The sequence below is a fragment of the Canis lupus genome, chromosome 18 (genome assembly GCF_048164855.1).
Source record: "Canis lupus baileyi chromosome 18, mCanLup2.hap1, whole genome shotgun sequence".
Lineage (NCBI taxonomy): Eukaryota > Metazoa > Chordata > Mammalia > Carnivora > Canidae > Canis > Canis lupus.
This window is the reverse complement of record NC_132855.1, coordinates 55,197,688-55,223,104: the sequence shown is the minus strand read 5'-3', so window position 1 is coordinate 55,223,104 and position 25,417 is coordinate 55,197,688. Positions and strand designations below refer to the sequence as shown.

General features: G+C 40.5%; 1 protein-coding gene across 2 annotated transcripts in view; it reads right to left on the bottom strand.

Annotated features, from left to right (window-relative positions):
• Positions 1–25,000, bottom strand: part of MKLN1 (muskelin 1) — a 211,454-nt gene extending 186,454 nt beyond the window's left edge. The window contains exon 1 of one of the 2 annotated variants that reach the window (XM_072784601.1): positions 24,957–25,000. In XM_072784601.1, coding sequence (XP_072640702.1) covers positions 24,957–24,985 — 29 coding nt within the window. In that variant the 5' untranslated portion in view covers positions 24,986–25,000. Of the gene's footprint in view, positions 1–14,561; positions 14,689–24,956 lie in introns of those variants that run through there. The other variant, XM_072784605.1, reaches the window with a different exon arrangement.
• Between the last annotated feature and the right edge of the window lie 417 nt (positions 25,001–25,417).

Below are 25,417 nucleotides of genomic sequence, written 5' to 3'. Positions count from 1 at the left end.
AAGAAAATCAGGGCCAGCTGTCAAAAACCAACCTACAATAATAATCCCATATGTGCATCTTCAGTATTCATAGCAACTTTACAGTAACAAATTGTGCATTCATCTAATGTCCTTAAACAACAAACCTTGATCAAATCCATTTTCTCACTTGGCAGTTGACCCGCGTTTTTAAGCAGTGCCCCTGAACAATCTTAGAATCATAAGCCACCAAACAGGAATTGCACCATCAGTTCAATGATAAACTGAGGTGGGTAGGCCAGCATCCACCTCCTATGTTATGGCCACAAATGTAGGTACACAAGTAGAGTGGACATGGGGTAGATAGATCAGTGGACAACTAAAACATTTAGGAGAAATATCCAAAAGATAGGCATGGTATCGACTTGAAATTTGTAAACAAATGAGGACTATGAGAAAAGAGGAAAGGTCTTGTTTTTAGTTGTGTGAGATCAGCCAAAAGTATTTGAGATTTTTCTCTTCCCAAGATACAGCTGTGAAATGACTAATAGGAATTAAGTGAGCCCGCATCAAGAACTGAATGTGCCACTTCACTGGGAACAGAAAATGTTCCCCTGATAGAAGCTGTCCTCTCAGATTAGTACCTTGGGTGTTTTAAAGAGGAGCAGCCAGACGCAGATACGGTGCATTTACAAAGAACAAGAATTATCCAAGCATCTTTGCAACTTTCCCCATATCTTGGTACTTTTGAATCGGGTTTATGTCTTCAATTCCATGTCCTTGATGAAACTGAAGAGAGAGGGGAAAAAAGGAAGATGGAGAAAGATAATTTCCTGTCACATTGTTTTTTCCTTGCTGGGCTACTGTTGCCTTCCAGTAGGAGTCTTGCTTAAGACAGCCTGAGCAATTTAAGAATCGGTGAATGACCAATACTTGAAGAAGTTAGTAACGTTGTAATGGATCAGTATTATTTGCATATTTGCATCTCAGCTAAAATCAAGTTTCCTACACAGTCTCATCCCATTTCAATAATTAAAATATTTTTTTCTACAAAAGTATCGGAAGGGATACTGATTGACATTTTTTTTTTTTTTTTTTTTTTTTTTTTTTTTTTTTTTTTTTTTTTTTTTTTATTTATTTGTGATAGTCACAGAGAGACAGAGAGAGAGAGGCAGAGACACAGGCAGAGGGAGAAGCAGGCTCCATGCACCGGGAGCCTGATGTGGGATTCGATCCCGGGTCTCCAGGATCGCGCCCTGGGCCAAAGGCAGGCGCCAAACCGCTGCGCCACCCAGGGATCCCCTGATTGACATTTTGAAAGGCGTTTCAAGGCACAATCCACGTACTTTATTTCATTGTAGAAAGTAAGACACCAACAAAAATAAATTCAAACTTCAAAATAGTTTAAAATGGAGGGGCATCTGGGTGGCTCAGTGGTTGAGCATCTGTCTCTGGGTTAGATGGTGATCCCAGGGTTCTGGGATCGAGTCTCACATCAGGCTCCCTTCAGGAAGTCTGCTTCTCCCTCTGCCTATGTCTCTGCCTCTCTTTGTGTCTCTCATGAGTAAATACATTAAAAAAAAAAATTTTTTTTAAGTTTAAAATGGAAAGAAAAATCTTTCTTACTCTTAACCCGAGGTTCACATTGTTAACTATTTGTGTATTCTTTCCACATAAGCATATAAAATATATATACCATTTTTACACAAAGCAGATCATATAATATGTAGTGCCCTATTGCGAGGTGATAGAAAAAAATATATATCGGGGATACCTGGGTGGCTCAGTCAATTAAGCATCCAATTCTTGATTTAGGTTCCAGTTGTGTCTCAGGATTGTGAGATTGAACCCCGAATCAGGCTTCACACTGGGCGTGGAGCCTGCTTAAGACTCTCTCTTCCTCTTCACTGCCCCTTCCCCCCAAAAGAAAATATTATATATTGGTTTCTAACCCCCAGTTCCTGGCATAGAGCTCCTAAGGCCTTTGTTAAATTTCTAAGTGATAGCACTAGGAGCATCTTTTGTTCTAATATTTGGTCTCTGATCCCACTTCCTGACACAAGTTCCTAAATACCTTTGCATTTCTTGGCAATGTCTTTTGTTCTAGTTACATGGACTCCTGGATGACTCCTGAATAGGGGCTGCTCCCCAGAAAGACCAAGCCATGATTAGAGAAGGGCTGGAAATGGAGTTAATAATTGATGATGCCAATGTGATGAAGGCTCCATGAAAATCCCAATAGAATGGGGTTCAGAGAGCTTCCAATTTGGTGAACACTTCCACCTAATGGAAGGTGATGCAGCCCAACTCATTAGGGACAGAATATCCTGCACTTGGGGCCCTTCCAGACCTCACCCTTTGTATCTCTTCATCTGGCTATTCATCTATATCCTTTACATTATCCTTTATCACATAATAAACTGGTAAGCATAATGGTTTCCCTGAGTTCTGTGAGCTGTTCTAGCAAATAATCAAATCCAAAGGGTGGGAGATCATGGGAACCTCTGATTTGTAGCCAAGTCAGACAGAAATTGTGGATAACTTAGGGACCTACTACTTGAGATTAGCATCTGAAGTCAGGAGCAGTCTCATGAGAATGAGCCCTTGATCTGTGGGATCTTACAATATATAGATAGTGTCAGAATTGAATTAAATAGCAGAACACCCAACTCGCGTCACAGAGATTTGCTTTGTGTGGGAAAAATGCCCACATACCTGGTATTAGAGTGTTGTGAGTGTGGTGGTAGTATGAGAGCAAAAGAGATACACAGGAGGAACACTGGGTTTTTCCTAAACACACAACTTCGCTTCATTTATTTAATAATGATTAAATCATTTCCACTTACTGTTGTTATAAACAGTGTTTCCATAGATATCCTTATATGTGTCACTGGGAACTTCTGTGACTCTAGGATAAATTCCTTTAAGTGAAATGGCTAGGTCAAAATATATGTATATTAGGATTGAGTTAGATGTTCCCATATAGTAACTCCAAAATAGTTGTTCCAGTACACCTTTCTTTTCTTTTTTTTTCTTTTCTTTTCTTTCTTTTTTCTTTTCTTTTCTTTTCTTTTCTTTTCTTTTCTCTTCTCTTTTCTTTTCTTTTCTTTTTTTTAGATTTTATTTATTTATTCACGAGAGACACAAAGAGAGGCAGAGACATAGGCAGAGAGAGAAGCAGGTTCCCTGCGGGGAGCCTGATACAAGACTCTATTGAAGGACCCTGGGATCACGACCCAAGCCAAAGGTAGACACTCAACCACTGAGCCACCCAGGTACCCCCAGTACACGTTTCTATCAACAGTGTAAGTTCACTTATATCCTTGCCAAATCTGAGTTTTATCAAATTTGCTTCTGTTTGTCAATCTGATAAGGAAAAATAGTATCACATTGTTGTGATTTGCACTTTCTAAGCACTAGTGAAGTTGTGGTTTTTTCCAAGTAGTTCTTGCCATTCTTCTTTTCTTTATGAAATAATTGGTCATATTCTTTGCCCAAGTTTCTGTTCATTATTTTCCCTCATAAAACTGTAAGATCTCTTTGTGTAATAAAGAAATAAGCACTTTTTCTCTTGAGTTTTTCTCTAGGGTTGCAAATAATTTATCTTCTGCACCATTTGTCCCTTGGCTCTATTTACAGGGTTTTCTTATTGTCATATTTGTTTTTACCATGTGAAAGTTTTAAAGTTTTATACCTAAAGCATTTATCAGCATTTTCCTTTTTTGGTTTCTGAGTTTTGTCATTGTTTTAAATATTAGCTCTTCTTGCCAGATGAGTCTCTTTACAGTTGCCACTTTATTTTTTTTTAAGATTTTATTTATTCATTCATGAGAGACACAGAAAGTGAGAGTGAGAGAGAGAGAGAGAGAGAGGCAGAGACAGGCAGAGGAAGAAGCAGGCTCCATGCAGCCCGACGTGGGACTCGATCCCAGGTATCCAGGATCAGGCCCTGGGCTGAAAGGCGGTGCTAAACCACTGAGCCACTCGGGCTGCCCACAGTTGCCATTTTAATGCACCAGGGTTAATTTAAATTCCACTATGTCGGGATCCCTGGGTGGCGCAGCGGTTTGGCGCCTGCCTTTGGCCCAGGGCACGCTCCTGGAGACCCAGGATCGAATCCCACATTGGGCTCCCGGTGCATGGAGCCTGCTTCTCCCTCTGCCTGTGTCTTTGCCTCTCTCTCTCTGTGTGACTATCATAAATAAATAAAAATTTATAAATAATAAATAAATAAATAAATAAATAAATAAATAAATAAATTCCACTATGTCTTGTTAGTACAGGTTAAAAAATTATGTTTTACTGTGGAAAGAGGAAACTTATAAAGTTAAAAGTCATTAAGAGAAGGGCGGATCCTCTTATTGTCCCTGGCTGACCTGCTGGCCTCACAAAATGGTTCCAGGGAAGGGAACTCTGCTTCTCTTTTGGTCTCCTTTTTATAGAGCAAGTAAGTGTGAGAGTAAGCCTTATCAGTGAAAGGAATAATCAGACTGTCTTGGCATCAGGCAGCCTGGATTTTAGTACCAGCTATTTACCAGAGTTGTCTGGGAAACACTCCAGCTGCCCAGCATCTAGACTTTTGGACCCCTGGGATGTTACACAAGTGAAGCCAGTGGTCCCATAGGAAGCAGAGCTTGTGGACAGTTTCTCAGGCTGGAAGAAGACCCTTCCCTCAGCATCCAACCCTCCATACCTCGTTTGAGCTAGCTCGTTACCCAAGCAATGCAGAATGAGCACCCAGATTCATTTAGATCAAGCCTACTCTTTGTATCCCATTAAATTAGTCAAGGAGTCAGGAAATGGGGATGAGGTTGACCCTTTTTCACTCCCAACTTTTTATTTTGAAAATTTTCAAACCCACAAGGGTCAAAAGAATGGTACAATGAATGCCCTTATATTCTTCACCTAGATTCACCAATTATTAACATTTTGTCATCTCTGCTGTATCTTTCTACAAATATGCATTTTTATGCATTGAAGCATTTGAAAGTAAGTTGAATACTTTATGATGGTTCACCAAAATAATTTAGCATACATCTAAGGAGAAAGGCATTCTCCTACATAACTGCAATGCCACTTTCAGACCTATGCAAATTAATGATTCAATATCTTTAATTCCACATTTAAATTTCTCTAATTGTCCTAAATGTCTTTTATGGCCATCTTTTTTGCTTAATCCAAGATCTTAACAAGGTCTATACATTGCATTTGATTCTGTCCTTAGTCCAGGGTCCCAGGGTGAACATTCAGCTTTTCATTGTCATGACTGGAGATGCTACTGGCATCTAATAGATAGAGACCATGGATGCCTGCTAAGTATCCTACAACACACAGACAACCCCCAACAACAAAGAATTAGCTGATGCAAAATGTTAATTAGTGTTGAGATTGAAAAACCTTGTTCTAGTCTGTCTAGAACAGTGTTCTCAGTTTTTGGTGTTTTTCATGACACTGGCCAGCTTTAATATTGAATGTTCCACACTCCAGGATTTTCTGATTTTTGCCTCATGATTAGTTTCCATTTAAACATATTTGGCAAGAATATTACATGGATCATTGTAACGATTAGCTGTTACTGCATACCAACCCACCCCCACACTCGACATTCTCCTATTGACTAGGTAGTTCTGCTGATCTGGGCTGGGCTCAGCTGATTTTGGCTGGACTCATTCATGGATCTGTAGTCATTTGGCAGACTGGAGGTTGGCTGGTTTAGGATCCCAAGTCAACTTGGATGATTGGACTCCACTCCATTCATCTCTCAACTTAGTAGGCTAGTCTTGGCCTATTCTCATGGAAGAGGTAGGGTCTGAAAGAAAGTGGAAGCCTGTAACATCTGTCAAGGCCTAGGCTTAGAACTGCACTCTGTCACTTCAATTGCATTATATTGGCCCACGAAGATAACAAAGCCAGCCTATATTCAAGTAGAAATAAAATCTACCTCTTGAGAGGAATTGCTGCAAAGTCACATTGCAAGGGGTGTGGATAGTACAAGTATCATGTACTTCTTACTTCCTCATATCAGAAGGAATATAATGCCAGGTTGTCCCACCATTAGTGATGTTAAGTTGTGATACTTGATTAAGTAGTAACTGACAGCTCTCCTTTGGAAAGGTGTATCTTTCCTCTATGCAGGGTGATGCAGGGTGCACTGCTATTCTGTGTGCCATTGTTTTAGTTTCCTAGGGCTGTTATAACAACAGAGTACCCAGAAATTGGGTGGTAAAACAACAGAAATGTATTGTCTCATAGTTCTGAAGGCTAGATGTGTAAAAACAGTGTTTTTAAAAACAATAAAAACAATGTTTTTATACATCGGCAGGGCTCCCTCTGAACCTTTAGGAGAGAAGTCTTCTTGCCTCTTCTAGCTTCTGGTAGCCCCAGTCATGCCTTGGCTTGCAACTGCAGCACTTTAATTCAGCCTCCATATTCACGTGGCATTCTCCTTGTGTCTCTGTGTCTTCACATGACCATCTTCTTTCAAGGACACCAATCATACTGGATTAGAGTCCCATTCTATTCCAGTATGATCTCATCTTAACTAGTTACATTTGCAATGACCCTAGTTCCAAATAAGATCACATTCTAGGATCCTGAGGGTAGGACTTCAATATACCTTTCATGGGAAACACAACTCAACCCATAACACCCATCATCCCCTCAGCCAAAGGTTTTATCCATCCACTTATAGTCTTTGATTGAATGAGTTTATTACATTGGGGACTGCATGACAGTATCTCTCTTAAACCTCATCATTTCTTCAATACTTACTAGCTGGCATTCTTCTGTAAAGAAGGAGGTTTTGTTTTCCTATTTCCTCTCCATCTCTTCTCTCCTCCCTCCTTTTTGGTCACTGTGGTGTGTGACTTTTTCTCTTAATACAACCATCATTTTTATACAACCATACCAACAAAATTTTGGTGATCAGATTGTCTCCAATTTGACTAGCGAGAGTCCCTAAAGTCAACTCTTAATGAAAAAAAGTACAATAAGTATTTAAACTTTTATTGAATTTAAAATTCTTCTTCAGATTTTTAAAAAAATTCTTCTTATTAAGATATAATGTGACTACTCCCACTAATCTGTCCCATAGGACCTACTTCTGCTGTCCCAGTAAGTCAGGGCTTATATTCTCTCCCTGGGGGTGCTGTGTGATTATTCCCCATGGGAAAAGTCTCATCATCATTCCTAAAGTACAGCCATAAATAAAAAAAAAAAAAAAAAAAAATTAAAAAAAAAGGGATCCCTGTGTGGCGCAGCGGTTTGGCGCCTGCCTTTGGCCCAGGGCGCGATCCTGGAGACCCAGGATCAAATCCCACGTCAGGCTCCCGGTGTATGGAGCCTGCTTCTCCCTCTGCCTGTGTCTCTGCCTCTCTCTCTCTCACTGTGTGCCTATCATAAATAAAAAAAAAAAAAAAAAAAAAAAAAATTAAAGTACAGCCATAAAAAATAATAAAATAGAAACACTGTTATTTATTGGGTATACTGTTTTACGTATGTTATTTTAAATGTCATAATAAGTCTGTGCCTAAGTGATGTTACTATATATTACAAAAGAGCAATCAGAGGTTTAATGTGAGATACTAGAAAGAGTATGGATTTTGTAAATGATGATTTGAATCCTGGCTTTACCACCTATCATGTATGTGATCTAGGGTCTCAGTAGGTATAAGTTTGTTTATCTGTATTGTAGTGATGAGGATACTTGCCTCAGAGGTCTGAGCCCAGCTGCTGACCTGACCTAGAGTAGGTGTCTATTAGTCTTCTCTTTCCATATCCTGATAACTTCTAGGTCATGTTGGATAAATGACAATACAGAGTCCACGAGCAATTAATTAGGAGTCAATCAATTTCATTAATTCAGAATATGGTCCCTAGGAATTAGAGATAGCTCAACCTAAGTTTCAGCTAAAATTTAGCTTTAAATATCCTTGGGGAGAAACAGTTTCCTTTTTTTTTTTTTTTTTTTTTTAAGATTTTATTCATTTATTCATGAGAAACACAGAGAGAGGCAGAGACACAGGCAGAGGGAGAAGCAGGCTCCACACAGGGAGCCCAGTGCAGGACTTGATCCCTGGTCTCCAGGATCAGGCCCTGGGCCAAAGACAGGCGCCAAACCGCTGAGCCACCCAGGAATCCCTGAAAAATAGTTTCCTAATCCATTTCTTAAACAGTAATGTGGGAAGGAAATCATATCCACTCAACTTAAGAGAACAACTTTTGGGGAGATCTTTTGCATTTTACGTGCATATTAGGAAGTTCGTTTACAAACCGATCTTCCAAATAGACTCAATTTGTTCATCTGAAAACAGTGTATTCATTCATCCCACAAATAAGTACTGAGCACCTATTATGTCCCATGCAATGTTCTAGGCACGTGGGATACATCAAAGAATAAAACAATATTCCTGGGGTGCTGGGTGTTAGTAGCTTAAGCATCCGACTTCTAATTTCAGCTCAGGTCATGATCTCAGGGTCATGAGATCAAACCCCTCATGAGGCTCTACTCTGGGCATGGAGCTTGCTTAAGATTTTCTCTCTCTCCTTCTCCCTCTCGCTCTGCCCCTACCTCGCACTCTCTCTCTCTGTTTCTAAAAACAAAACAAACAAACAAACAAACAAAAACCCTAAACATTCCTGCCCTTGTTTCCCTTTTAGTTGGGGGAGATAGGTGAAAAACAAATAAATTTGCAAACTTTATACAGTATTAGAAGTAGGTAAGTACTAATGAGAAAAAGAAACAAAATAGGAGTGTATAAGAGGGGCCTGCAATTTGAAATAAACTTGGCATCATTTAAAAGGTGATACTTTGAGGGACACCTGGGTGGCTCAGTGGTTGAGAGTCTGCCCTTGGCTCAGGTTGTGATCCTGGAGTCCTGGGATCGAGTCCCACATTGGCTTCCTGAGGGGTGCCTTCTCCCTTTGCCTATGTCTCTGCCTGTGTGTGTGTGTGTGTGTGTGTGTCTCATGAATAAATAAGTAAAAATCTTAAGAAAAAAAAAGGTGATACTTTGAACAAAGACTTAAAGGTGGTGAGGAAAGTGGTCAGGTGGCCGTCTGGGAGAACAGCAAACACAAAGGCTCTTGAGCAGGAGTGCACACAGCAAGGAGGCCAGGTTAGCTGGAGTGCATGAATGAGGGGAAGTGTTTTATTTATCTAACACACACTTAGCTAGTCCTTGCTAGTAGCAGTATTTTAAGCACTTAAAAATATTAACTAATCCTCCCACCAACTTAGTGAAGTGGATACTGTTGTTCTCTTTTTCCAAATGACAAAACTGAAGCACAAGAAGGTTAAAAAACCCACCCCCAAATGATGTAACTGTCAAGTGACAGAGCTGGCACTGGAGCTCAGTTGTCTGTCTCTAGAGGCTTTGGGGGCTTTGAGGCAGCAAAAGATGCCGTACTGCCTCCTGGTAGTAGGAGATGAGGTCCGATAATGATAACGGGGGACAGATCCCACAGGTCATCAGAGGCCTTTGATAAAGTTTTGGGTTTTGTTCTGAGCGATAGGGTTTTTGAACAGAAGAGTGATATGCATTTGTTTCTGTTGTTATTCCAGAAATTTCCAAACCACTTACATACTTTATATAAAGTATCTGGCATTTCATATGTTTATGCAAATTCAAAATTTGCAACGTATGGGATAAAAGAAAATTTGATACATGTAATCCAGAGATGATATCCCACCAAATGCCATTTGTGTAAAGAGGGGTGTCTTCTGTCCTAAAGTCTTACAAGAACTTTTTTTACTGTAAGAACCTGGCACACTTATGTGTTTGGCTGTGCTTTCTTGGGGGCAAAAAGGCAAAGTTTTGACCAAAAAACTTTATTTTCCTACTTTGAGGGGGGAAAAGTGTATAGAGGCAAATGAGGCTATTTAAGATATGTCCTGTCTCCATACCAAAAATGATGGGTTAGTGGTGCTGCTTTCTTGGGGCATAATATGTCAGCACCCTGTAGGGGGCCACCCACTTTCACTGGGGCTCCCTGACTTCAAGTGTTAGAGTGATCCAGAGGCAGCAGCCCTTGAGAGTAATTAAAGGATTGAGGTGTGAGCCATCCACCATTCTCCAGGAGCACTTAGGTCCAGTACTGGCAGAGTCAGTCTGGAGAAGAGAAAGCACTGAGCAGGTCACAATCATCCAGGAATGATATTAATAATAATAATTGCCAGTTTATTTAGCATTTGCTGTATGCCTAGTGTTGTGCCAAATGCTTTAGAATCACGAACTATATAGTATCATCATCCCCATGTTATGGATAAAGAAGAAACTAAGGCTTTAAGAGATGAAGTTAAATTGTCCAAGATCAGGGTGCCTGGGTGGCTCAGTCGACGAAGTGTCTGACTTTGGTTCAAGGTGTGATCTCAGGGTTCTGGGATCAAGGCCTGTGTCGGGTTCCCTGTTCAGTGGGGAATCTGCTTCTCCCTCTCTTTCTGCCCTTCCCCACCCCATTCTTGCTCTCTCTTTCTCTCTCAATTAAATAATAAAAAATTTTTTAAAATTGCCCAAGATCATACACAGCTGCAATTTAAGCATAGCTCTGCCGATCTCCAAAGCCTGCATTCTTACTCTTTTATTCTATGCTGTCTGGGAATATAATTCTCTGTGGTTATTCCTTCTGTTAACTCTAAAAATATGGTCTTTCTGGAGGTAGTTCCAGTTCCGAATTTCCAACTGCCTTTTGGACATACCTGCAAGTTTCAGCTATATCCTTCCTTCTAATGTTGAGTATATCATACACATCTTATGTGCCTCATCAGATTCTCTTGTCATCATTTCTTTCTCTGTCTCTGCCACTGCTGCAGCTGACTTGCTTTCCTTGGGCCCAGGTAGGCCTGCAACCTAAGGCTGGACTTATCTGCCACTTTCTCAGCCTGGTCACCACCTTGACTGCCACTGAGTGACCAGGCTCACCAGCTTCACACCATGAATTTCCAGCTTCTCTTTCTACTCCTCAACCAGGATTAAAGGCCATACTAGAGGGCACGTGGCTTCCTGAGAGACTTAACAATGGGACCATATTACATAACCTACAAGTGTGAGGAAAGTTACTCCTGGTGTGGTGACTCATGATCAGTGGGAAACAGGACATGGGAGGGAACCACAGAGATGGATTCCTTTTCCTTTCTCCCTCAGAAGAACTTACCTGAGCGTGTTTTCACCATATAGCACCTGGAGGTATTCTGTATGGATTTGCAGACATATCTACTGTCTCTTCAGATTGTTCAAGTATTATTTTGCATTGCTTCCTGTCTTTCTCTGTCTTCCTTCCCTTTTTTTTGTCTCACTCTTACTGCCCTGGGATTGCATCTCCTAAATAAAACATTAGTGTTAATTCTAGGTTTGAGTTCTATTTTCTATAAAACATAGGCTAAGAACTTCAGGCTCAATTTCTCTGAATGGAACCACCACTTCCTAAATTTTCTTGGCTCAAACCCAAGAGGCCAAGAGTGTGAGAGATTGAGGCCAATTCTAGAAGATAATCATAGCTGATAATAAATTTAAGTATTATCACTATAACTGATAGAAGTCATGTATTATCCCCAAAAAAGGTACAGTTTATCAGGAAGAAAATAAAAATAATTAAAAGGCTCCTTGGCGGTAAAAAGACTCTTAACCAATAGCTCAAAACTAGCCTTAATCCTAAACTGGACGACAGAAATACCTCTGGGTTTTGATAACTGCCTGAAAGCATCAGAATACCTGCCACATCTATAACCCCCTCGGAGTTTCTAATAGACAGGAAACCAAATTATTTATCAACTTATTGTTTGTCATTCCAAACAAAACCATGTGTTCCGTGAGCAGGCACCTAACCTAGGGCAGTAAACCAATGCGGATGTGATGACTTGCCAAGAAAGCTCTGCCCAACAGTCTGTAGTTAGTGGTTGAGCTGCCAACCCAGTTAGTTCCTTTGGGGGAGTTGAAAATGGAAATTCAGAGAGGGAGTCAGCGGTTAGCAATGCACAGAAGCTAAAAGACACACAGAAGAAAGGATGAAAACAGAACTCACGTGGCCTCAGAAACCATGATGCAATATAAACTGTGGAATAGAGAAAAGAATAGAAAGTACTTAGGAAGGGCAGCAGAAGCAGAGAGCCCCAATCATAAATAATTAGAGCACAGAGCAACAGATATTTACTGCGGAAGAGGCCATAAGATAGCCCAGCTGCTATGGCCAAACTGTGTGCTGAATCACCTTCCAGTTCCCACTGGTCATTACTTAAACTTAGATTGAAGTGACCTGAGCCTGTCTATTCTGGAAATTAAATTGTTGCCTCTCCATATCTATATCCGGCAAGATCATGGCAGGAAACTGAAGGTACATTCAGCTGGGGGTTTGAAAATAATTTGATGAAGACACTACTTGCAAGGATGTAGGCAGGGTTTGGGGCACTTAAGAGAAATATTGAGACACCTAAGGACTACAAGAGTGGAAACTCAGGGCTGAAGACAAGAGAAGCAAATAATGTTGTAGGAGGCCAGAAGGAGGTTATTGCTGTTGCCAGACCAGGGTACTAAAAAAGGAGGAAAGGAGAAGAAATACTTCCACCCCCCTTTCTTCCCCCCATACTTGCTGATGCTTCCCATTGGCCAGACTCAACACTGAGCCAGTGCACAGTAGAGTCCAGATTATCATTATCATCACAGTAACAGCCTCGTGGGGCACACAGCAGGGCAGGGAAGGCTAGGGGTCTGTCATGGGCTGACTAGTGGCCCCTTCAAAAAATACATTCACGTGCTGATCCCCAGACCCTGAGAATGTTATAGTATATGGCACAAAGTTCTTAAATTTAGGGTCCTGAGAGAAGGAGCTTATCCTGAATTACTTGGGTGAGCCCTAAATATAATCACATATAACCTAATAAAAGAGAAATAGTGGGAGTTTTGAGAAAGAAGAGGAGGTAACAATGTGACCACAGGATCAGAAATCAGAGTGAATGTGGCCACAAGCCAAGGAAAGCCTGGAGCTGTCAGAAGCTGGAAGAATTGAGGTACAGACTCTGCCCTGGAGCCTAGGGAGGGAACGGAGCCTTGCCAAAACCTTGATTTTTGTCTTCTAGCTTCCAGAACTGTGAGAAACTAAAATTCGTTTGTTTTAAGCCACCCAGTCTGTGGTAATTTGTTATGGCAGTCACAGGAACTAATAGAGGGGGCTTGGGGAGCCTGGGTGGTTCAGTCAGTTAAACATCTGCCTTCAGCTCAGATCATGATCCCAGGATCCTGGGATTGAGCCCTGCATCCAGCCCTCTGCTCAGACAGAAGCCTGCTTCTCCCCCTCTCTCTGCCTTTCCTGCTGCTTCCCTTGCTTGTGCTTCAGTGCTCCATCTCTGTCAAATAAATAAAATCTTTTAAAAAAGAAAAAAATAGAGGGGGCTAAATGGAGAATGACTAGCACAAAAATCTATTCATCTCAAATATTGTGTTGACCACCATAATATCCTGATCACCTTGGCTGGATATTATTTTGCCTCCCTTCCTCTATTCCCTTTGGTACTTCTTTTTAGACCACTCATATGATTTAAATTAAATGTTCCCAAGTCATTGTTACTTTTGCATGCAAATAGATTTTCATCCTAACCAGATTATAACATTCTTTAGAACAAAAACCTTGTCGTGTACATCTTTGTATCCCATGAAAATCCTAGCACAGTACTTTAGAACAGAGTGGACATTCTGTAATTGGTAAATGAGAAAGAAAGCCTCCATTTGTCCATCTGTAAATGGAAAATAAAAATTTCCACTGACTTGCCTTTCAGAGATAATAATGGCAATGTTTCCCAGAAACAATTTCTGCACCTGTTAACAGAATGATATATCTGAAATACCTATTCCTGCTGGAGTGATTCCTCAGAAAAAAATTGCATCTAGTTTTAGCATGCCCTCCCTTCTTCTATGTGGAGCTGAAACTTACGCAGTTCACCCTAAGGAGGAAAAGACCAAGGATAATTAAGAAAATAGAAGAGCTTGGTATTGGTATTTTCTCAGAAACTTTGGTTCATCCAGTAGATATTTATCAAAGGACTATTATGTTAAAAGTATAGTTCACCCCCCCCCCCCAAAAAAAGTATGGTTCATAAATGCTGGGAAAACACACACACACACACACACACACACACACACACACACAGAATAAGGCATGATCCCAAGTGAGTAATTGTCACACAATTTGATGAATGTTTTTTATAAGAAAAAAAAATGCTATGGAACCAGAAAGAAGGGAATGATTAACTCTACTGATGGGAGTTTCACCAAAAAAAGTCACATTCAAGCTGGTCTTTTAGGACTTCATCAGGCAGAGGCAATGTCAAGAGCTTTCAGGGACCAAGAGAAAAATAACTTTGCCTGAGCTATTGCCAAGCAAACCACACCCTCAGCTCAGCCCTATTGTATTCACAAAGACCTATTTTTATTCATTATCCCCATAGCTACTTTTTAAGAAAGGAGGAGAATGCTGAGTACCTCCTTATTTTGCATCTAGGTACTTTGTATGTCAAAGAAAGGAGATTATCCAAAGGGAAAGCAGAGGTAGATTTCTGACAAGTCCAATAATGACTAGTCAAATAGCCATCCCGTGAACTCAATGAACTCTCTTACCTTTCCTCAGCTTCTGCTTCATCTCTGACAACCGAGGCAGGCTATCCTGTGAGTGTGTGGTACCAGCACATGACTAGCTCAGAAGAAAGCAGGCAAGGAATGAGAGCACACCCTGGTCTCACTGCCCAACACAAGGACACACTTCTTTGAATGGGAAATATAGCTAAAGCCTTTTCCTTCCCCTAGGGTGGTGACCTTCACATCACTTATTGAGGAACAGCTGAGTCTGGGGCACCGCCCAACTTCCCTCCCAGGCCAGCCCTGCTAGGCCTCTGAGACCAGAGCTGGCTGCTTCAACTCAGGGAAAGCAGCCAAGAGACAGGGAAAGACCGGTCTAAACCCACCAAGGGACAGAGGATTTCCCGTCTTCACCCTGTAGCTCCCACTGGAAAGTAGGGAAGCTGGGAAACCAGATTCCAGCCTCAAAGTATATATCACTTGTCTTTGTTTTCTCAAGAAGCATCTACCTTTCAGACTTTGCCAGGACGCTGGTGGCATTTTCATGAAGCAGTAATAACAAGGACAGAGCATTCTAGCCTTTTGGAGCCTACTGACGGGTCACTTTTTCCACTGCCTTTTGTTTTCATGCATCATTCCCTCACTTGCTTCTCAGATTCCTCAGGGCTTTGAAAAAGCCACAAATGCTCCTTACAGTGACACCACCCAGTTAGCCTGGCACACCTTGCTGAAATGCACGCTGCCCCAAGCAATGGCATGTATGCAAGCCCTAACAACTGACACTCAGCCATACACCTAGTAAGAGGTAAGACAACTTCTAAAAAGTAACCCCCACCCCCATCATAAACTTAGACGGCAAAGGTAGGACCTCAGATTAACTACTAGCCTGTGGACTGGGTAGTAGTTAATCACATACCCCGGTTTGATTCAAAATGCATCTGTAAAGTATGTTGGGGAGCAGTACTTCTCTACCCTTTCCTCAAAGATCTAAATGTAGCAGCACAGGTATTGCCAACAAAGCGCTAAAGTGCTCTCACTGCGCCAATTCACATATTAGTATATTAGGCTGTGCATACAGACCTATATACATGAAGCAGAGGGTCTCAATGATATTTGTTTCAGGGTTGCCTGTGGCCTGTTTCAAAGTACACTGCAGAGCCACCCTGCCAGAATCTGAAAATAAGGCCCAGATACGTGTATTTTTAAAAAGCTTGGGGTCCCTGGGTGGCGCAGCGGTTTAGCGCCTGCCTTTGGCCCAGGGCACGATCCTGGAGACCCGGGATCGAATCCCACGTCGGGCTCCCGGTGCATGGAGCCTGCTTCTCCCTCTGCCTGTGTCTCTGCCTCTCTCTCTCTCTCTCTCTCTGTGTGACTATCATGAATAAATAAAAAAAAAAAAAATTAAAAAATAAAAATAAAAAAAAATAAAAAGCTTGACAACGTTGGTTAGAATATGGGAAAGAGGGACGCCTGGGTGGCTCAGTGGTGGAGTGCCTGCCTTTGGCTCAGGGTGTGATCCTGGAGTCCTGGGATCAGGTTCCACATCAGGCTTCCTACAAGGAGCCTGCTTTTCCCTCTGCCTGTGTCTCTGCCTCTCTGTGTCTGTGTCTCTCATGAACAAATAAATAAAATCTTAAAAAAGAAAGACTCTCTCTGTGTCTCTCATGAACAAATAAATAAAATCTTAAAAAAAAATAAAAATAAAATGTACCTAAATATCAAAAAAAAAAAAAAAAAAAAGAAAAGAAAGAAAGAGAAAAAAAATGAATGAATGAATATAGGAAAGAGAAATTCTCACATATCCCTGATGAGAGTAAAAATTAGTTTCAGCCACTGCGGAGAGTAATCTTGAGAGCAATCTAGTGAAGTTGAATATGTATTTTATTCTCTAGTAGTTTCCATTCTAGATGTATTCCCTAGAAGAGTTCTCACACAGGAACCCAAGGAGGCATATGCAAGGACATTAATTACATCATGATTTTAAATAGCAAAATACTAGACAAAACAAATATTTGCCCACAGTAGATCCTAAAATATGTATACAGTGGGACTATACTGAAGTGGTATATAGTATAGTATTACCATATTATAAAGAATGGACTGGCTCTACAAGTATCACATTGATAAATCTCAAAAACATGATGTTGGAAAAAAAGTTTCAGAAAAATGTGTACACTATTTATATACATGTTTAAATACCCAAAACATATATGTTATGTAGTAAAAATATAAGAACATGTGGGAAGTATCCCCACAGTCTTCCAGAGATTGATTACATCTGGAGAGAGATGGAATGGAATGATCTTCTTTTGTAACTTTTTTTTTTTTTTTTAAATCTTAAGCAAGGGCACCTGAGTAGCTCAGTCGGTTAAGCATCTGACTTTGGCTCAGCTCATGGTCTCAGGGTCCCGGAAGGGAGCCCAAGTCAGGATCCCCACTCAGTGGCAGTTTGCTTCTCCCTCTCCCTTTCCTTCTGTCCTCTGCTTGCTCATGTCCATGCACATATGCACTCTCTCTCTCTCAAATAAATAAATAAAATCTTTAAAAAAAATCTTAAGCAAGTATGGTAAAGCTGTTACAATTTATTAAATCTGGATAGTGAATATAAATCCCACTGGTCACTCTGAGGGTCATTCACAGCACAAGGATCTTTTGAGATTTTTAGGATTCTAAATACTGAAAACAAAAGTTTGTTTATGAGAAGAGCCATCCCCAAAATACAGATGAAACTACTGAGTCCTTAAGGAGTAATGTATACACCTTGAGATGTTTTTCATTAATGGAGGAGTCATTGCATAGATTCCCACACACTCTCTTGCTCAGGTAAGTGACCTTCTGGATTTGTGAGCATCCTTGACAGTCAGAAATGCAATAGCTTGAAACTAGGGGTTGTCCACATATGAGTATTATTATTACAATCTTACTTAGAGATTTTCAAACTTGGCTGAAAATCAGAATCAGCTGATTAAAAAAATATAAAAGATTTTATTTACTTATGAGAGAGAAAACACATGAGCAAGCACAGGGAGGAGCAGAGAAAAGGGACAAGCAGACTTTGTGTTGGGCGACAAGCCCAATGTGGGGCTCGATGCCATGACTCTGAGATCATGACCTGATCTGAAACCAAGAGCTGGACACTTAACCTACTGAGCTACCTACTTGATAAAAATTTTAATGCAGTTTCCATACTCCAGCTTCTGATGATATGATGTAATAGTTCTGAGATCAGACCCTGGAATCTGTGTTTTTAGTAGAGTTGTCAATAGATTCTTATGATCATCCAGGTTTGAGAAATGATGATAGCTAATCATAGTTACCTTCTATTAATGTTTTTAAAGAAGCCAGGTAGGGAGACTGATAGGATTTTTAAAAAGCAAGAAAATTAAAGGAGGAAGGGGAGAATAAAGGAAGGAAGGGAGGGACTGAGTAAGCCTTCAAATCTTTCTTACTCTATTTTTTCCAGATCTCTCCAACTTTTTTTTTTTTTTTTTTTAATTTTTATTTATTTATGATAGTCACAGAGAGAGAGAGAGAGAGGCAGAGACACAGGCAGAGGGAGAAGCAGGCTCCATGCACCGGGAGCCCGATGTGGGATTCGATCCCGGGTCTCCAGAATCGCGCCCTGGGCCAAAGGCAGGCGCCAAACCGCTGCGCCACCCAGGGATCCCCAGATCTCTCCAACTTTGAATTATTTCTCCATCCCTTGAAATTTGCTAGAGCTCCAATTATCTGTAATGTTCATTTGGCAATTCTGTACTTTCCTTTACATTGCTGTAATAGGCTATTATTTACTCAATAGGATTATGCCTTACTTCTTGAATTAGGCTATAAATTCTTCAGGACAAAGACCATATCTTGTTTATCTTTGTATTTTCTATAGTCACAATGCCTTGAGCAGGATAAGCAATAAAGCATCATGATTAAGAATGTAAGATAAAATGAGTTTTGAAATGTGGCAAGATACAAGATCAATATACAAAAATCAATTGTGGGAATGCCTGGGTGGCTCAGCAGTTTAGTGCCTGCCTGTGGCCTGGGGCGCAATCCTGGAGACCCCGATTGATCGAGTCCCATATCAGGTTCCCTGCATGGAACTTACTTCTCCCTCTGCCTGTGTCTCTGCCTCTCTCTCTCTCTCTGTGTCTCTCATGAATGAATGAATGAATGAATGAATAAATAAATAAATAAATAAATAAATCTATCTTTAAAAACAATGACAACAAACAAAACTCAATTGTGTTTCAATGCACTAGCAATAAACCACCCAACAATGAAATGAAATAAAATCCCTATCCAAATCCCAACTTTTTTTTTTTTTTGGCTGAACTTGACAAGCTGACCCTACAATTCATATGGAAATACAACCCAGAATAGTCAAAACACTCTTGAAGAGGAAGAGGAAGAGCAAAGTTGAAAGATGCTCATTTCCTCATTTCAAAACCTACAACAAAACTATAATAATCAAAACAAAAGGTAGGGATCCCTGGGTGGCGCAGCGGGTTGGCGCCTGCCTTTGGCCTAGGGCACGATCCTGGAGACCCAGGATCGATTCCCACATCGGGCTCCCGGTACATGGAGCCTGCTTCTCTCTGCCTGTGTCTCTGCCTCTCTTTCTCTCTCTGTGACTATCATAAATAAATAAAAATTAAAAAAAAAAAAAAAAACAAAAGGTATAAGGTTACACATAGAGATTGATGAAATAGAATTGAATGTCCAGAAATAAACCTTCATGTTTATGGCCAAATGATTTTTTGATAAGGGTGCCAATACAGGGATGCATGGGTGACTCAGCAGTTGAGCGTCTGCCTTCGGCTCATGGTGTGATCTCAGGATTCCAGGATCAAGTCCCACATGGGCTCCCTGCAAGAAGTTTACTTCTCTCTCTGTCTATGTCTCTGCCTCTCTCTGGGTCTCTTATGAATAAATAAATAAAAATCCTTTTTTTAAAAAAAGGGTGCCAAATACAATTTAATATGGAAAGGAAAAGTTTTTCAAAAAATGGTGCTGGGACAACTGGATATCCACATGCAAAAGAATGAAGTCAGATTATAGCTCACACCATACACAGAAATTAACTCAAAATGGATCACAGACCTAAATTTAAGAGTTAAAACTATAAAACTCATAGAGGAAAACATAGAAGTAAATCTTTATGACCTTAGATTTGGCAATGGTTTCTGAGCTATGTCACCAAAAGCAGAAGTAACGAAAGAAAACAATAGATAAATTAGACTTTAAAATTTTAAAGTTTAGTGCCTTACAGAGCACATCAGAATGTATAAAAACCAAAAAAAAAAAAAAAAAAAGAATGTATAAAAACCTACTACAACTCAGTAATAAAATGTCAAATGCCCAGTTAAAACATGGGCAAGGGATCTGAATAAATGTTCCTCCAAAAAATATCTACAAATTGCCAATATGTACAAGAAGTGATATTCAACATCATTAATCATTAGGGGAATACAAGTCAAAACCACAATGAGATATCTCTTCACATCAACAAGAATGGCTTTCGTAAAAATAGACAATAACAATTGTCAGGATATAGAGAAATTGCAACCCTTACATATTGCTAGTAGACATGTAAAATGATGCAGCCACTTCAGAAAACAGTTTGGCAATTTAACAAAATGCAAAACATGGAGTCACCAGATTACTCAGCCACCAGATTACTCAGCAGTTTCACTCCTAGGCATACACTCAAGAGAAATGAAGATATAGCTCCACACAAGAAGTTATACATGAATGTTCATAGCAGCTTTATTTGTAAATGGTTAAAAAGTATAGAGAAACTATGTCCATAAACCAGTAATGGATAAGCAAAATGTGGCATGTACATTCAATGGACTGTTTGCAGCCATAAAAAGAATAAGACACTAATACATGCTATGACATGAATGAACCTTGAAAACATCCTAAATGAAAGAAGCTGTTCACAAAAAACACATATTGTAGATAAGGTATTTAAAGAGGTAAGTAAATTAAAATGAGGTCTTTGGAGTGGGCCCTAATCCAGTATGACTTGTGGCCTTATAAAAAGAGGAAATTAAAAAAAAAGAAAAAAAAAAGAGGAAATTTAGGGATCCCTGGGTGGCTCAGCAGTTTAGTGCCTGCCTTCAGCCCAGGGCGTGATCCTGGAGTCCCGGGATCGAGTCCTACATCAGGCTCTCTGCAGGGAGCCTGCTTCTCCCTCTGCCTGTGTCTCTGCTTCTCTCTCTCTGTCTCTCATGAATAAATAAATAAAATCTTTAAAAAAAAAAAAAAAGGAAATTTGGGGCACCTGGGTTGGCTCCGTGGTTGAGCATCTACCTTTGGCTCAGGTCATGATCCCAGGATCCTGGGATCGAGTCCCACATTGGGCTCCTCACAGGGAGCCTGCTTCTCCCTCTGCCTATGTCTCTTCCTTTCTCTATCTCCTATGAATAAATAAACAATATCTTTAAAAAAAAAAAAGGAAATTTGAATGCATGGAGACACGCCAGCGCTGTGCATGCACAGAGAAAAGACCATGTGAGGACATAACAAGAAGGCATCCATGTGCAAACCAAGGAGAGAGGCCTCAGGGGACCTGATGACTCCTCCATCTTGGACTTCTAGCCTTAAACACTGTGAGAAAATAAATCTCTATCATTCAAGGCACTCTGTGGTATTCTGTTATGGCAGCCATGGCAAACTAGTGGTCCTTTGAGTATGTAACAATGATGTGGTGTATAAGAAAGACCTGTACTTTGAATTACCACATTTTGCAGGATGGCATCTTCTGATCACTCATTTTATCAATTATTAGAAATTTGAGAACTTTCCCATTTGCAATGACGTGAGTGGAGCATTATACTAAGTGAAATAAGTCCGTTAGATAAAGACAAATACCATTTGATTTCACTCATATGTGGAATTTAAGAAATAAGCAAACAAGAAAAAAAAAGAGAGGCAAACCAAGAAACAGACTTAGGTATAGAGAACAAACTGATGGTTACCAGAGGGGAAGTGGGAGGGGAGTGGGTTAAATAGGTGATGGGGATTAAGAAAAATGCACTTGTGATGAGCACCAGGTGTCATATGGAAACTAATATTACAATGTATGTTAACTAGGTGGGATTTAAATAACCTAAAAATATGAGATCTTTCCAGAAGATCAAGTACTGTGCAGTAGTTATTTTGCACAGGCCCTGTAGAGCCCTGGCCTTTGAGGATGCACTGTTCACCACCCCCCAAAAGATAAATACTTAGAGAAGAAGCTCTCTCCAGACCCTTGGGATTTTCATAAATTGATAGAGATTGATCCAGATGTGCTTAAAACCAGGGAAAATGTCATTTAAAATGATGTTTAATTACTGAGAACTTTTAATAACATGGGGAAATGATTATAACATTCAGTAAAAAATTCAGCATGCAAATTTAACATGTAGAGATAAAATCATATCTGTATAATGATATGCATAGAAGAATGACTGAATAGAAATACAGTCAGAGTTAACAGTTAACATTATTTTTTTATTGTGAAGAGATTATGAGTTACTTTTGTTTTTTTCTTTATATCTCTGTATTTCTGAATTTTCCATCGTGAGCAAGTATTAGTTTTATAACAAACTATGCTTATATTTTTTTAAAAAAATATTTTATTTATTTATTTATTTATTCATGAGCGACACAGAGAGAGAGGCAGAGACACAGGCAGAGGGAAAAGCAGGCTCCATGCAGGGAGCCCGATGTGGGACTCGAACCCCGGAATGCGGGATCACGCCCTGAGCCAAAGGCAGATGCTCAAACACTGAGCCACTCAGGTGTCCCGAACTATGCTTATATTTTAAAGATTAAAAACTAGAACAGAGGGTATATAACTCAATGCTGAGATTGAGAGACATCTCTAGGAGACATAGTTCCTTGACTCAAAGGTCAGATCTGAGTGCTGTTGTAACCCTGATGCCCTCCTGTCCTCTTGGGATTTGGTCATAGGTTGTTGCCCCATGTCTAGAAATTCTGATTACCATCCTGCAGTGCCCTTCTGTCTAGAACAGGTCTCTGAATACTGATTCTCCCTTCAGATGTCTAAGCCCTGACTCTAAACTTAGGCTTCTCTTTCTGGAGTCAGGTGCCCCCCCTCCTTCTCTACCAATGATTCAACCCAACTTCTCCTTCCCTTTCTCACACCTTTCTCTCAACCTTTTGTATTCTGAGGCTGCCCACAGTGACATGCTGACAGTTATGTCCTTCATGAGCAGAGTGGCTGAAAAGTAACAGGCACAAAATAGAGGAAGGGGACCGGAGGAAGGAAATATTGGGGGGTGGGAGGTGGGAGATGCTTCAGAGGTTTCCTCCTTTGTGAGGTTGGGCACTCCTTGCCTCTGTTTATTCCTTGTCCTGTCCCTCCTCCTTAGAGGAGGAACTTAATCTAGTGAAGTATACAGGGCATGCTCAGTTCAGCTGCTCTTTTCTTCCTCTTAGGTATCTGCCTACCCACAGTGAGGATGTCACCTTGCTCTGCTCCTCTGGGAGCAGGGTCCCTTCCCCTTCTTACCATCATCTCCACCCTTAGCATGAAAAGGCCTGTCCTGATCAAATGTTACTTGTGACTGGGTGAATAAGTCTACCTAATTCTGAAACTCACTTAGTATTTAGAATCCCATTATTTCTCACAAGAAACAGCATTTATCAGCAATCAAGGTGATATTTTGGTCTCCATCTGCTCACTCTTTCGTCTTATTTCTCATCCTGACCAGAACCTGGGATGGGGATTGGGGAAAAGAATACTATTAAGGGATACTTCTCAGAAACCTGAAAAGGAAATAACACTTGTTAAGAGCCAACTGTGTGCTCAGCATAAAGAGAAGAGTTTTACCTATGTCAGTTCATTTAATACCACAACCACCCCCAGTATTTACATTATTTTCCTTTTTCACATAAAAGGGAAACTGAGGCTCAGAAAGATTAAGAAACTTGCCCAAGATCTCACAGCTAATGAGTGGCAGTTGTCTCTCTAACTTCAAAGCCCAAGCACTTTCCACTGCATAAGACATTGTCTTTGGGTGCTATCAAGAGACTCCTCTGAGAGTAAGGCAGCAATCTCATCTTCATTAATACTTCATCCTAACCAACCAAGCTAGTAATTAAGCAACGTGCAGGGGAGACAAAGATGATAGAACCAAAGGCCAGGGAACGAGATGGTCGCAAAACTCTAGATGGAAAAACATTAAGAAATTTATTTTTCCCCGGATTTCTTGGAGACTTTTGGACTTGTGCCCTAACTTGTGCTCTGGCTTCCCTAGTTGTAAAATAATTCAATAATACCTGGTCCTCCTTAAGTGAGACCACATGTCATGCTTCTCTGAGATTGGCCTCAGCACGGTTGTCCCTGTGCCTATACTTTCTGTTAAAAAAAAATGTATGTCCCATTGCCTTGGATAGAGTAAAAATAATTATAATGAATAATGAATCTCTTAATAATACGTGAAAACAGAGGTAGTGAAGTGATGAACAGAAAATGACATTTAAATGCTAGCCATAGGGGCTGACCCTTTAAACAGACAAGCTAAAGATGTTTGGATCTGACACTGAAGGATAGTCAGCTGGCAGGCTGAACCATAGTCACTAAGAGGACCAACAACTCCCCAGATGCCAAGGAACCAAGCAGCATTTCCAGGAGCTAAAACTCTACCACTGGTTTCTTCTCATCTTCCCAACAAAAGCTCAGAAAGTACAAGGGCACCCCACAGGCCACTAAGCACATTCTCAGTCATCCTCCAGGGAAATTTGATGCTGAAAAATGGACCTTTTCCAAAATAGTGGTTCAAGCCAGATGAGGAATTACAGAGAAGACAGCCTTCCATGGAAAATACCCTGTCTCCAAATCCCCAATGTCTTCATTAGGGAACTGAAAACACAGGCACACCAGCTGGTCTCAACTGCTTTGAAGCACTGTGGTACAGTGGAAAGAGCCATGCTGGAGAGCTGGCTGGCAACAAGAGACTAGCCGTCTAGTCCCCAACTCTGCCAAGTTTTAGCTAGGTGACCTTGGCAAAGGTGCTTAACTTCTCTGGGCCTCACTTTCCTCATTGGCTAAATGAGGTTTGACTAGACTATGATGTCTTCTGGTTCTGAAATCCTATCTTTCATCTTTGGATTAGCACCTTACATTTAAAGAAAATTAAAGCAGGTTCTTGGGTGTTCTGTTTCTCAAAGATCCTATTATTCTAGTGATCATGCCTCTCACCTTTTCAGTATTCTTCATTGGCTTTCCTTCTTCCACAAGAATAAACCTAAATTCTTCAGCTTGGCATTCAAAGCCCTTTGTGATCAGCCCATGTTTATCCAGCCACCCTCTCTTCCCACCAATCATGTATTTTATACTATGGCAGTACTGGACTATTTCTATTCCCCCATAATATTCTTACTGCAGTGTCAAATATTTATTGAGCATGTACTCTGTTAGACACTCACCTTGGTAAGCCTTTGCACATACTGTTCATTTAGCGTGGACTGCCTTGTAAAAATCAAGGTAGAGTTGCTGCTGTAACAAACAGGCTAAATAATATTAGTAAATTAACACAATAGAATATTATTCCTTAGTCATGTAACAGTTCAGTGTGGCAAGCAGCCTTCCACCCAGGGTCCTTCTACTTTGTATCTTTGCCATCCCCTAAGCTTTATTATTTCTTTTTCATCCCCTAAGCTTTAGAGTCCTTTCTTTACTTTCAGAGCTCACAGCTGGGAAAGAGAAGGAAGAAACAGCACACTTATTTCTTACCCTAATCCAGAAATGATGCAGATCACTTCTGCTCACATCCCATTAATGAGAACTGGCCACCTGGCCCCACTTAGATGTTTAGGGGATTGGTAATCAGTTGGGCCACTTGCCAAAAAAATTTCATACTGTGAAGAACACAAGTCTTTGATGGTCA